Source organism: Mustela nigripes, chromosome 4 (assembly GCF_022355385.1).
Source record: "Mustela nigripes isolate SB6536 chromosome 4, MUSNIG.SB6536, whole genome shotgun sequence".
Taxonomy (NCBI): domain Eukaryota; kingdom Metazoa; phylum Chordata; class Mammalia; order Carnivora; family Mustelidae; genus Mustela; species Mustela nigripes.
Genome location: NC_081560.1, coordinates 101,741,180 through 101,755,004, shown reverse-complemented (window position 1 = coordinate 101,755,004; position 13,825 = coordinate 101,741,180). Strand labels below are relative to the sequence as shown.

Sequence of the window (13,825 nt, the reverse complement as noted above, 5' to 3'; positions counted from 1 at the left end):
AACTTGTAGTGAGCCCCAGGTGTTGTATGAAAGTGTTGAATCGCTGTACTGTACACCTGAAATTAATATGATACTATGTCTTAACTGGAATTCGAAAACTTACTTAAATAAGAAAATGTGGTATATACATATAGTGGAACATTATTCATTGTTCCTTAAAAATGAAGGATGAACCTGGAGGACATTATGCTCCATGAAATTAGCCAGTCACAGAGGGTCAAGTACTGCATAATTCCCCTTATGGGAAGTATTTGAAATAGCCTCAGAGTGACAGAGCAGGATGGCAGTGACCAGGGCTGGGGCAGGAGGAAATGGGGAGTTTGGGTTCAATGGGTGCAGTTTCAGTTATACAAGATGAGTAAGTTCTAGAGACCCACTGTACAGCCTTGTGTTAACAACACTGTTCTGGGGGTGCCTGGGTGGCTCAGTGGGTTAAAGCCTCTGCCTTCGGCTCAGGTCATGATCCCAGGGTCCTGGGATCGAGCCCCGCATCAGGCCCTCTGCTCAGCAGGAAGCCTGCTTCCTCCTCTCTCTCTGCCTGCCTCTCTGCCTACTTGTGATCTCTGTCTGTCAAATAAATAAATAAAATCTTTAAAAAAAAAAAAAAAACAACACTGTTCTGCTCTGTGCACTTAATACCATATGGCTGAAATTTTGTTAGAGAACAGTGATTAAGTCTCACATGTTCTTCTACAATTAAAAAAAAAAAAGGCTGAAAGTAAACATTTTAAAATCACAAGAAAGAGCAACATGTAATAGCATAGGGATAAAACCAAGCAGAACTGATGCTATATAAAAATCAGATCACTGAGAGAAAACATGGAAACTGTTGTCTCTCAAAAAAAGTGAGGGAAGAAACCAGATCGCAAACACAGAGGGGTAAGTTAAAAATAATAAATAAATAATAAAAGCAAAAAGACCATATCTTACTTTCTCAGCCAGGCCTGTCCTCACCATTCTATTTAATACCAAAAGCACCCAAGATCCCCAACCCATGTGCTCCCCCATATAATTTATATACTTGTTAGATTTATTGTTTTGTCTGTTTCTCCTGACAGAATTTTGAGCGCCTTGAGAGCAGGGATCTTTGCTCGTTGATGAAACCCCAAGGGCTTAGAATATTCCTAGCATATAATTACCACTCAGTTAAAATCTCTGTTGGGGAATGGCTTATGGATGTTCCTAAAGAAGAAATCAGAATAATAGGTAGAACAACAAAAATTAAATTCAGAATATAAAAATTCACTTATTAAATATTGAAAATAAAATTTTGTGCTCTAAAATAAATTATTCAGGTAGGCAGATTAATGGGGCTCACTGAGCTATATTAAAATTAATTAAAATTCTATATCTTCACATACTCTGGAATTGTCTTTAAATGGGGATTTTTTAAAAGTCTTATCAGTATATAGCCATGATAATATGAAAGTTACCTTAAAAAGAATAAAAATCAGGCAAGCTTAAAATTTTCCATCCATGAAACTCAACTACAGAAATTTACAGAGCAAGGAGTACAGGTTATTGATGAGAAAAATTTGCAGCCCCCAAATTCTATATCCAAACAAATTGGTGTCATTCAAGTGTGAAAATACTAGGAAAACCACCTTACATGCAGGATTTCAGAACTCACTGTACTCTCTTGCCTGTCCAAAGAAAACACCAAAAGCCATTCCCCCAATGACTTACAAATGAAGCAGAACAGGAAATCAATAATGGAGAAAACAGTATAAAAGGGCCTTAGTGGTGAATATTTAAATCAATCAAATATATGAATGTAAGTGTAAATAATTGTTAAAATACTTTAAAATATTTTGAAAAAGATTCAATAAAATATGGGAGAATATGTATAAGAAAAATGGAAAAATTGAATAACAACTATCTGAATCATATTCCTAACCTAAAATAAAATAGACGAGGGAAGAAGGCCGGTGAACAGGGCAGGGAAAGTTGTACTAATGTTCATAGTTGAGTAATTTGAAAAACAATGGCTAAATATAGTTACTTGATCAACTTAGAAGGCAACTGTTTGTACCATTGAAAGCAAGATTTTTCTGTTTCAAATTTCTACCAAAATAAGACCAAGCAAAATATGGTTTACATAGCAAAATACCCCAAAAATCCACCAGGAAGCAAAAAAAAATTGTAAATAACCAAAATAAAGTAACAAAAGTACAGCCAAGCATAATAGTCTTAGTGATAGGTATACCAAAAAGGAAGACATTTTCAGATTTGGTAACAAACAGATCCAGCTTACTAAAAGACATACCCAAGAAATGATTCAGAGTTTAAAAAATAAAAGAATAAATATTAATAGAATGTAAAAACCATAACAAGAAAAACCATGGTATATTAATATCATAGAAAGCAGAGTTCAAATTCACACCATTAAATGGAGTCAAAGTAAGATTTTTTATAAATCAAAGGCACAACTAAAATAAAGATTTGTTATTCATATATATTATGAGCCAAATAGCATCATATCATATATAAAGAAAACTAAAAGAGAAATACAAAAAGAAATGAAATAAATGCATGGTAGGAAAATGAGTTTTGTATCTATCAGTTTGACAGAAGGACAAAATAAGTCAGGATTTTAAATAATATAGTTTTGGAATAATGGATATATATTATTTTGTTAAAAATAGACCTTATGTAGACCTTAATTACATACAATTTTTATTTGTCAATTATACCTCAATAAGCATAGAAAAAATAGAAGTTATATGAATGGATAAACAAAATGTGGTATTATCCATACAATGGAAGATTATGCATCTTTGAGAAGCAGTGAAATTCTGACACATGCTACAGCATGAATGGACCTTGAAAATATCATGCTAAGTTAAACAAGTCAGAAACAAAAGGACAAATACTTTATCTCACATGAGGTATCTAAAAATAGTGCAATTCATAGAGATAGAAAGTAGAATAGAGGTTCCCATGGTCTGGGGGAAGAAAGTAATGAGGAGTTTGTCTTTAATGAGTACAGAGTTTCAGTTTAAGAAGATGAAAAACTTCAGGAGATGAACAATGGTGATGGTTATGTGACAATGAGAATGTATTTAATCCCACTAAACTGTATACTTAAAACTGATTAAAATGGCAAAATTTGCGTTTTGTACATTTTACCACAATTTTCTTTAAAAAGAAAAAAACAGTTTACAACTCCTTTATGAGATCCTTGGAGCTTTGTTTTATAGCACAAAGAAAACAGAAGAGCATAAAATACTCATGTTGCATTCCATGGCCGTAAGCAATAGAGCTAAATTTTAAACAACAAATTTAGAGTCAGTCACGAAACGACATACTGTATGATTTCACTCCTGTGTGGAATTTAAGAAATGAAACAGATGAACATGGGAGGGAAAAGAGAGACAAACCATAAAACAAACTCGTAATGATAGAGAAGAAACTGAGGGTTGATGAGGGTTGATGACAGGAGGTGGGATGAGCTAACTGGGTGATAGGTATTAGGAGGGCACTTGTGATGAGCACCGGGTATTTTTTCTAAGGGATGAATCACTGAATTCTACTCCTGGAATCAATTAATATTGTACCACATATTAATTAACTAACCCATAAAACTGTGAGAAAATGTTTGGCGTCCCCTGTAAACAATAATTCAGCACCATTTACCATTCAGCATTTCTAAGGGGTCTTTCAAATACTCCACATTTATAAAGTCCATGAAAAGCACTCATGGACTTATGATGAGGATAAGAAGGTAATTTGTTAATATAGACCAATAAACAAATTTTTTCTAATTTTAGCCCAGTGATTAACTCAACTTTTAGGAATTTATACTAAAGAATTGCCACATATGCACAAATAACAATAAACCCATTTAACTTTAATTTATAAACTTGCAGGCATATAGTTCAGTAATAAAAAGACCCTTCAAATATTGACTTCAGCTTATACTTGTGTGTTTAAAATCTCATGTTATAGAAACACGTTGATAAATGTTTTTTTTTTTTAACTCACATTTTTTCTTCTTCAGATTCTTTACTCATCTTTTCGATGTCACTAGTGCCACTTTTGAAACACCGAACCCAGTTTTTCAGGGCACATCATATTTAGTCCCATCCAAATTGGACATACGGATTTTTTTAACTTTTATTTTATATTTCTAAGATTTTATTTATTTATTTGAGAGACAGCACAAGCAAGGGGAGGGGCAGAGGAAGAAGGAGACTTCCCACTGAGGGTAAGTCCAACTAGAGACTGATCTCAGGACCCTGAGATCACGACCTGAATAGAAGGCAGATTCTTAAGGGACTGAGCCACCCAGATGCCCGCAAATAGGCCTTTTTGAATCTGTGTGGGATGCTGTCCTGGGAATTTTACAGCAAGTCACAGATACTGAGTCACATGATATTAGGGGAGTTAATCTCCTACATCCTGTGGAGGTAACTTTTGGTCCCCATAATGAAACCACTTCCTGTATCACTTTTTATAGAGCTCTTTAACAAAAGAGACTTGTTTGCAAGGACATCTAATACTTGAAATTATAAGCTCATACTTCCCAAGAATAATTTTTACATCTGTATTTGACTTGGATTACCTCTGTAAGGTGGCATCCGAGTGTGTCTACAATGAACATTGATTGAGGTCTTTAAGAGGAAGTCACCTTCACCAAACATTACATTTTGTTCAAGATAGTATTTGAAAGATTGTTTAGTAGTACAAAAGGGTTTTTTTTCCTGAGAAGGTACCAATTTTATGAGAGGTAATTTTAAAGAATAACTTTTGTCACATATTGGGACATGTACAGTAATCAGACATGCTGCAAAGGTTTATGAACAAGAATGTTTATTGAAGCATTATTTTTAAAAAAGTAAAAAAGTAAAATATCCAGTGATAGAGGGCACCAAAATTACTATACATCCAGCAAGCTATATACCTGCTAAAATTGTATTAAAAGAATGTCTGATAACTTAAGGAAATGCTCATAAAATAGGAGATGGAAAAAAATCTTCTAACAAAACTGTAGGTGCCGATGTGGGGAAAATATGTAGATATTTGTATATTTGCATGAGAAAAGAAAAAACTGGTGGAAAGGTCACCATAATATTTTGATGATTACCCTTGGATTGTGAAATTTGAGGTAATTTTTATTTTCTTCTTATTTTTTTATCCTTTTAAAAATTCTTCTCAATGAGACTGTGCTAATTCTATAATCAAAGAAAGAGACTTTGTTTTTAAAATAAAATGTTTCATGAATTATTACTAGTGTTATTTTAATACATTGAAGGCTCTATTTCTCTTACTTTCCATGGTGAGTAAAGTGTTATGACCAGGAGTCTATAAGTCCGCAGTGTGAAGTGTTTATCAGTAACTAGCATGCCCCCGTCTTCCATCGTTTTGAGCAGATAAAAAGCAGGGTCAGAAATAAACTTGAAGACTGGGCGCTGTAGCACTCCCTTACTTTATTGACCTCACTCTGGCTCATTCTCATGCAGTGTGCTTTTTTACTGGTCTATCTGCAGTCTTTCTTCGTGGACCACAACAGTCGAGCTACCACTTTCATTGACCCCCGAATACCTCTTCAGAACGGGCGTCTCCCCAACCACCTGACCCACCGACAGCACCTGCAGAGGCTTCGGAGCTACAGCGCTGGAGAGGTAACCCCCCCGCCTCCCCTCCAGGCTCACAGTTCCACAGGCCCTGCTCCATTTTGGTGACTGGAATCTAGGATTGCCTGCTCTCCAAGGGCTCTGCTCTATCCCCATGGTCTTTAGAAGAATGCGGAGTCAGGGACACCCACTGAACTCTGTAGACCCATCTTCAGACCGCCTTCTTTCTGCCTTCCATTTTGTCCTAACAGTCGCCACTACAAAGATTATGTCTAGCTTAAGGGACGAAATGGAAAATGCAGGCTCAGGAGACCCGCACACCAGGCCTGCACTGTGCTTCCTTAGGCGGGCCAGTCACATGTGATTTCCTAAACGATCCTAAGGATATGACTGACATTAAACCTTGGGCTCTTCATAGATCCCGGAGAAGACATCAGTACCATAGACATACATGGACCAAAAACTGGGGGGGATCCACTGGGGACATGAATACTCTTTCTGCATCCTACCACGTGCTCTTTCCTGTTTATATCTTTAGTCACTGCCTATGGTCACCTTCCACTGAATCGTGAAACCATCCTTCTTAAACATCATGGGCATTGTCTTTCTCAAGTACAATCTCTTTATCCCATACCCTTTCCTGGCCTCCCTTCTCAAACCGAAACTCCAAACATAGCTCTTTTCTACTTCTAGTCCATTCCTGGCAATACTTTGAGTAAATCCCTCATTGATGTTTCCCAGGTATCGGTACCATCCTGGAGACCAGCAGGATCTCAGGAGGTGGTGGCCACTGAGAACCGTTTCTCGTAAAACAGGCTGTCGTGCTGGATTACAATGAGGCAAAAAATGAAGTAGTACAGGGTAAAAGAGGAAGTGTGTGTGTGTGTGTGTGTGTCTCCCCACTGCCCCCACATCATTCCAGGGAGAACTAGGGTGAATGTCTCAGGAGAAATGGGGAAAATAACAATCCACCTGGCAGCCTCAGACAGCACGTCTCAAGGGAAGAGCCTGTTCCTGACGTATTGGTACCAGTTTACTACTCTTTTAGGGGAAGCATCTGTATCCTGACAGGCCTAACTCTTCCCAACCGAGGGCGCTCACAGTATAATGCCAGTGTGAGAAAATGGATTTCCCTTTCATGGGTCATCTTGGGTTTTGCTTTAGGATGCTGCTGAAAACATGCTGATTCTTTCATTCTGTGTATATGTAAAATGTGCACCTGGCCATGCAGAGAAAAATATTACGCTTTCCCCCAGGTTACGTGGGTGTCAGGAGCACAGATAGCAGACACTCTGCAGCTGCCATGCTCGCAGGCGACAAAAAGCAGCACCCAACGTCCCAGCTCAACAGGCATTGATTATATCCCTCTCTGGTGGCACTTACTTATAACACTTCAGAAAGGATGGCATAAAATCAAGATTTATTTAAGTGGATAAACTCAAGATTCTGAATCAACTTGAAACATGCCATTTAATTTATTTAAAATATCCAAGGTCTTTAGTATTATTAAGGCGATTTCGTCGTTACGAGAGATAAACCACATTTGATAAAAGAAACTGAGTCCTGAAGTCAGGTTCACTGTCAATAAAACAAAAAGGTAGGTTCCTCCTACCTCCTACCTACTACCTAAGGTAAACCCCCTAAAGATCTAGATCTCTTACATTTATAAGAAAGTAGTCTGAAAATACAAGTATTAAGACATTTCTGTTGAAATGAGATTCAAGTCATGAGTGCCACTTGCGTTACCTGTTTTTTTTTTTTTAAAGATTTTAATTATTTATTTGACAGACAGAGGTCACAAGTAGGCAGAGAGGTAGGCAGAGAGAGAGGAGGAAGCAAGCTCCCTGCTGAGCAGAGAGCCTGATGCAGGCCTTGATCCCAGGATCCTGAGATCATGACCTGAGCCAAAGGCAGAGGCTTTAACCCACTGAGCCACCCAGGCACCCTCAGTTGATCGGGTTTTTAAACCCATCCCATCCCTCCGCAAATCTCCTGGTAGCTTTGCGCTGACACAAGGAGAAACAGAGAAAAGCTGGGAGGCAGAGAATTGCTCATCCGGTTAGCATTCCAGAGAAAACAAAGACCCAAGCTCTATGAAAATCAGTATCTGGTTCGCCCTGCTGTGAAAGCCCAGAGCCCAGGGAGTGAAACAACAGGAGGATCTTGGTATAAAAATAGGAGGAGGGGGGTGGTGGGAAATGTTAATTGTGTTTGCTGTGATATTATTTTGCTCAGCAAACATTGATTAAGTGCATGGCTTGCTATGAGCACTGTGGAATGCAAAGAAGTATGAGATATGATCCCTGCCTGGGGGGGTTTTATAGCCTGTGTTTGAAGCCAGGTCAGAAAACACAGAGTAGAGTACCAAGAACAAGTAAAATATGATTGAGTGCCAAGAGAGGTGTTAGGACAAGTGCCACAGAAGTTCAAAAGAGGCCAAGGAAAGACATCTTTACAGTTAATGTACTTGACCTAACCCTAGTATCTAGCCAGGTACAAAGGAAGAGGAAGGGCAACCCCACAGAGAGCCCGCATGAGCAGAGGTACAGCAGTAGGGTCAAGAAAGGGCAGTAAAGAGACAACAAATATTTCACTGTGACCAGAATAGGGTTTCCACTTGCATTTTGTCTTGGTTTTTAAAAGCTTTGAATGCCGTATGGTTGACACTTCCCCATGAGCCCACTGAATGATTTTTGAGAGGAATAACATGATGGTTTTTGTGGAAAAGTGGCTTTAGAGGAGAAGACGATTGGCATTTTGAGGACACTTCTCTAATGTGTGGAATTGTCCCCTGCCATTGCAGGACCTTTTTTCCTGCTCACATCCATTAACTGTCAGGAGAGCCCTCACCTCAGCCGTCACTATGACAACCAAAACAAACAAACAAACACCAAAATACCTCTAAGCATTTTCAAATATTCCCATGTGGTCATACCACTTTAGTTAAGAATTGTATTTTATAGTCAGGCAAACTTAAAAATCAGAAACTCAGCTCACACAGGGAGTTCCAGACCACAGTTCAGATCTAACTCCCAGTCCAGTGTACACTAGTATTTTAGAAAACAGACAATGGCGGCCAGGAAGAGGAAAGAAAGGAGTGATCTGCAAGAGAAGGGCCCATTAGAGGCCACTGGAGGTGGCCAAGAGACCCAAGACAAAGAACACCCCTTGGGAAGAAGACTGCAGAGGTCAGGAGGTGGGAGGAAGGGGTACCTGGGACTTCAGTTGCAGATGGAGTCTCAGCTCCGGCTTTGCCACCGAGGAGGTGTGTCACTCCTCCTTCCTTTCCTTTCTGGGGCCTCAGGTCCCTCATCTGCAGGGGACACCAGGGGACTAGATGGCTGGCTCTGTGATTCTCAGTCTGTGAGCCTCGTGGCACATTAACAACACACAGCTGAGATGAACAGGAGAGCCAGTTGGGGAGGATGGCGGGTTTGCTCTTGGGTAAGTTAGACAGTGAGTAGGAAAGCAGTAGGCTATCCAATTTGAAATGACAGTTAAGCAGATGGAAATATGAGACTCGGGAATGATCAGTGAACTGTTTCCATAATCCGTGGTTTTTCCATGTCACATGTCAGGATTACTGTTGGATTTGCTATAGATGTTTCTTAGGCCACAACCTTAGGAATCAGTATTTTCTGTTTCACCTTCATGAGCCACTCCCTTAAGTGCTACTCAGCACTGAATGTTTTATCAATTTTAAAGACAGAATTGAAATCAGCTCCTATATTCAGGATCCTAAATGGTAGAAATTTCCCTCAAGCCCCTGTGATAGGTTATTAACAGAAGCACTGTCACATTTCTTTTAGATTTTTTTTACTTCAAATGAAAAATTTTCAGGCATTTTGCTGAAAGCAGTTATCAGGAATACAGTAGTTTATGCATAAAAAGATCATGATTTGATGCTTTAGCCTGCATTTTAGTACAGTGTCACGTTGTCTGCAATATACCAAAAAAAAAAAGGTGTTAACAGAACAGGCCTAACTCTTCCCATAATGTCCAAATGGAAATGGACACAGATAAATGGAAAGAGCGTATTGGGCTATAAATATTGGGTTCCATCTCTTGTGAGGAAATCACTAACAATCACATTTGTCTTGTAACAATAAGGAAGGGTACATAATTTTTATTTCTTTTAACACCTTATTTTGGTCAGGTTAGAAAGTCATTAGTCATAGGGAAGTTCTGGAAGGGTACACACCAAAAAGGATAATAGTAATTGCCTCAGGGAAGGGCAGGGATCTGGTAGAGAAGAGAAACCGACTTTTCACTTTGAAAGCAGAGGTCACTCTGGGTCATTCTTTGCAGGGAGCTTTTTTTGATGGTAGAAGTTATTCCAGTGGCTCTGATGACACAGAGAAGTCATCATTCGGGAAGCTTGCCTTTGGGGAAGGTAACTTCCTTACCACTTCTAAAAACTGGGAATTTTCCTCTTGATTCCATGTAACCTATATGTGGTTATAGGTTTTACTGGAAGTTTATAGAATTCAGACACTTATGAAAATAAAGTTTTGAATCAACAGTAAGTAAAGAGTGTAGAAAACACAGACACAGACAGGAAAGAAGTTGAAAGGAGAGTATAATATCCCATCTGGAGACACTTCTGGTCTACACAGAAATAAAAAATTGAATCATGTTGTCTATGGTTCTGTATCCTGCTTTACCAGTACAATACCCTGGAGACGGTTCCCATGCCATTAAAATTCTTCTGTATTTTAATCATATGAGTCTACTGTAATTTAGCTCAAGCCTTCCTTTGTAATTATGTTTATTATTCACTTTCACTATTATAAATATGTTGAATGACTTGAGCATAGATCTCTCTCTTGTTTCCTTAAGATAATTCTGAAAACTCTGTTAACGATCTACTTTCAGAATACAAAAGGAATCTAGAGATGAGTGCAAATTCATTACTTGGGCTTTTCCTCTGAACTCAATATTTTATCATTAGGTCTCCAGCATTTTCAAAGAGAACGTTAGCTGATTATTAACCCAAACTCAGTCTAAAACCTGCAATTTCAATCAGGGCTTTAAAAAAACCACCAGTTTACATTTCTAAATTGCAACACAGAAGAGAAGCTTGTTTACCAGTTACTGAAAACTATTTTCTGAGCATTTTTTTTTTTTCTGGAGAGCTAAATGTTTGAAGTTTTCACATTTGCAATTATGATTAAAGCTATCTCAACATCAAAAGGAAAAGAAATCTTTAAATTAGTTCCTACTGCAAACTGGGTTTTAGCCAGTCATAGAATAGTCATGGCATGTCTGGGGAGAGAGGTGGGCCCTTGTGCAAGAGCGGGGGTGTCCCTTCTTTGTCTGTCTCACACACACACACACACACACCTGTGAGAAACTCAGTAACACAAAAAGTGTCAAATGCACTTCAGTGAGTCATGTAATTTTGGTTTTAAATAGAAAATCCATTTTTCTAGTCATTTTCAGTAGTTAGGAAAACAAATGTTAGCATCATGTTTGCGGTGAGATCCAAATCAGGTCACTCAGCTGATGCCAGACATTCCTCAGGATGGACCATTTAGTACTGCTTTAGGGGTACAAGGATTCTAGCACATAGTAAACTCTAGACTGATCTCAAAGTCATTCCCAGCCCTGCTTGAAATTATCTCCATCTCTATAAATTCCTGGCTCCTGGTTGGACAAGCCTGTTTCTATTTAACCCTCCCATCTCTTCTCATCTGTAGGCCCTCTGCTACCTCCTTTACCCTCAGCAGATATCTCTCATGGTTCAGGTACCCCATGAACCCTCCCTTCCCCCTGTGTCTTTTCTCCACCTCACTCCTAGTTCGCTTGAAGCACATTCATCAGTCAGTCATTGACCTGCAGGGTAGCTGCCCCTCATCTGGTTTCTGAAGTTTTGCCATCAAGCTTAGCTTTGCCAATGAGCAGGCGAGCAGGCAACTTCAGAAGTAGGCACCAGGTTTCCCTAAAACGTATCTGCGACATATGAATTCCCTCCAGCAGCCAGGAATAGAACTGAGCCTCCTCCTGTTTCAGAGTGCCCTTTATTTCGGGGCAAGCCACCAACAAGGGGACGCTTAGGCTCAGGGTGGGGCAGCAGGCATCACTTGAGTTCGGAATACAGCCGTGCCTTCCTGAGGTCTGTTACCAGACCTACTTCCTCAGTTCTGTAATACATCATTTAGATAATCTTCAACTGAGCAGTCTTTCAGAGACCTGTCTCTGCAGCATTCAAAATATTTCAAACACATTCAAGCAGACTGATGTAACTCCTTCCAAGAAAAAGAGACCTATCATTTCAGTCCTAGAAGGGCTTTACATATGTATTAATTCAAGGAGAGAGAAATGTAAAGACTCCACGCTGCCTACTTTAATAATCAGCAAACTTTTCTTTCATCACCTTGCACTGGAACCATGTACATGGGACTAGAAAGTGCTGTTGCAGAAGTACTAGCTTCTAAATCTTGGTGGCTGGCTGCAGGAGCAGTACAGAGCTGAGAGCTAATGGCGTCAAAGTGAGGAGTCTACCTCAGTAGCCCAAGGAATCTATTTCCTGGTACCCCAAGTAAGCAGTGGGCAAGGAAAAGGGCCAGGAGAGAAAGGATATATCTGCATGGCTACTACTTCAAGAAGAGCAATTCAGGGGCACCTGGGTGGCTCAGTGGGTTAAGCCTCTGCCTTCGGCTCAGGTCATAATCTCAGGGTCTTGGGATTGAGCCCCACATGGGGCTCTCTGCTCAGCAGGGAGCCTGCTTCCCCCTGTCTCTTTGCCTTCTGCTCTGCCTAGCTGTGATCTCTCTCTGTCTCTCTGTCAAATAAATAAATCTTAAAAAAAAAAAAAAAGAGCAATTCAAAGACTGCCATATACAGACAGAACTGCTAGCACAGCTTGCAAAGAAAGGATGTTACCTGTCTCTGTGTGGAGTGTGGAAGGAGGACCCAAATGAAAACCAGCAATAACCATGTCTTTAATGAGTAAGCCCTAAGTAATCTGTCCTATTTGTCATCTGCTATATGATACGTGGATTAGCCTGAAAGTCCCCTTTCTGGACTTCGTAGCATAGGAATTCAATAACGCTCCTGAATTCTGTGGAAGTGAATCGTGCGCCACTCTCAGAGGGAGAATTTTCTTTCCTTATTTGTCCAGATCTTGCACACTTTTTAAGTAATATCACAAAGTAATAGTCAATGTAATTCTGAAATGTTTGCAAAGCCTATTTTGATGTACTTTACCAAACACCATCGAATGAGTCATACTCTACAGCAAACCCCATATATCTGGTGAATGTACTCCAATGGGGAAAATCTATAGGGTCCTTGTTTAAAAAGCTTACCCTGCAGGGTCCTTTAAGGAGCAGAAGTGCATGGAATCAGGGTAGGAAGCTCACTGCCACACTCTAGAACTTAGGGGGTTTGTTAAAACTTAAAACTGAGCTGAATTAATCATCACAAATATCAGTTTTAAGCTAAGCAAATTTTATATTTCATGAAATTTTATCAAAATGGGCATCCAAAACCAGGGTATTGGATGCAGGCTAACAGCAGGAGAGGAGTCAAACAGATGCTTTGTGGTCAAGCATTAGTTGCTACCGTGGTTCTGCCTCTTACAGTTTAAAATGTTGTAAAAACTAAATTTATCCAATTCTCAGTTTCTCTGTTTGGAATCTAGGGTTAATAGTGCTTATCTTTCAGAATTTTGGGAGAATGGGAGGATACTATGTGAAGAGTAGCCAGCACAGTGAATGGATCGGTAAGCACTCAGCAGAGAATGACCATCTGAGAGTGATCCGTGCTGTTCAAAAGAGCAGGTCCATTTCACATTCAGTTCTGAAGTGCGGTGCTAACTCTGAGAAATAGAAGTCATAAACTTAATCTTTACTGAGAGTATTCATGTTGAATTTGTCTCTTCGATCAATTTTTTAAATTTAACTTTCTTTTTTCAGCTTTCGAAGATTCATTGTTTATGCACTACACCCGGTGCTCCATGTAATACGTGCCCTCCTTAATACCCACCACCAGGCTCACCCCTCCCCTCAACCCCCTCCCCGCCGAAACCCTCTAAGAAACATTTCTCTTCATCAATACGTTGAAGAGACTTATTTCCAGGACTGGAGGAAATAAGTCTCTTCAATGTATTGATGAGGAGAAATGTTTCTTAGTCGATATAGTGTATTAATTCAGATAACATTGATAACATTTGGCACATTCACTTTCTTAAAAAACCATCAACCACCCTACTTAGTCTTTTTTTTTTTTTTTTTTTTTTTTTTTTT

At 39.3% G+C, this 13,825-nt stretch overlaps 1 protein-coding gene across 4 annotated transcripts in view; it reads left to right on the top strand.

Moving 5' to 3' along the window:
• HECW1 (HECT, C2 and WW domain containing E3 ubiquitin protein ligase 1) overlaps positions 1-13,825 on the top strand; it is a 455,383-nt gene that overhangs the window by 377,743 nt on the left and 63,815 nt on the right. For all 4 annotated transcript variants that reach the window (XM_059397215.1, XM_059397212.1, XM_059397213.1 and 1 more), the window contains one exon: positions 5,490-5,624. In XM_059397215.1, coding sequence (XP_059253198.1) covers positions 5,490-5,624 — 135 coding nt within the window. The remainder of the gene's footprint in view (positions 1-5,489; positions 5,625-13,825) is intronic.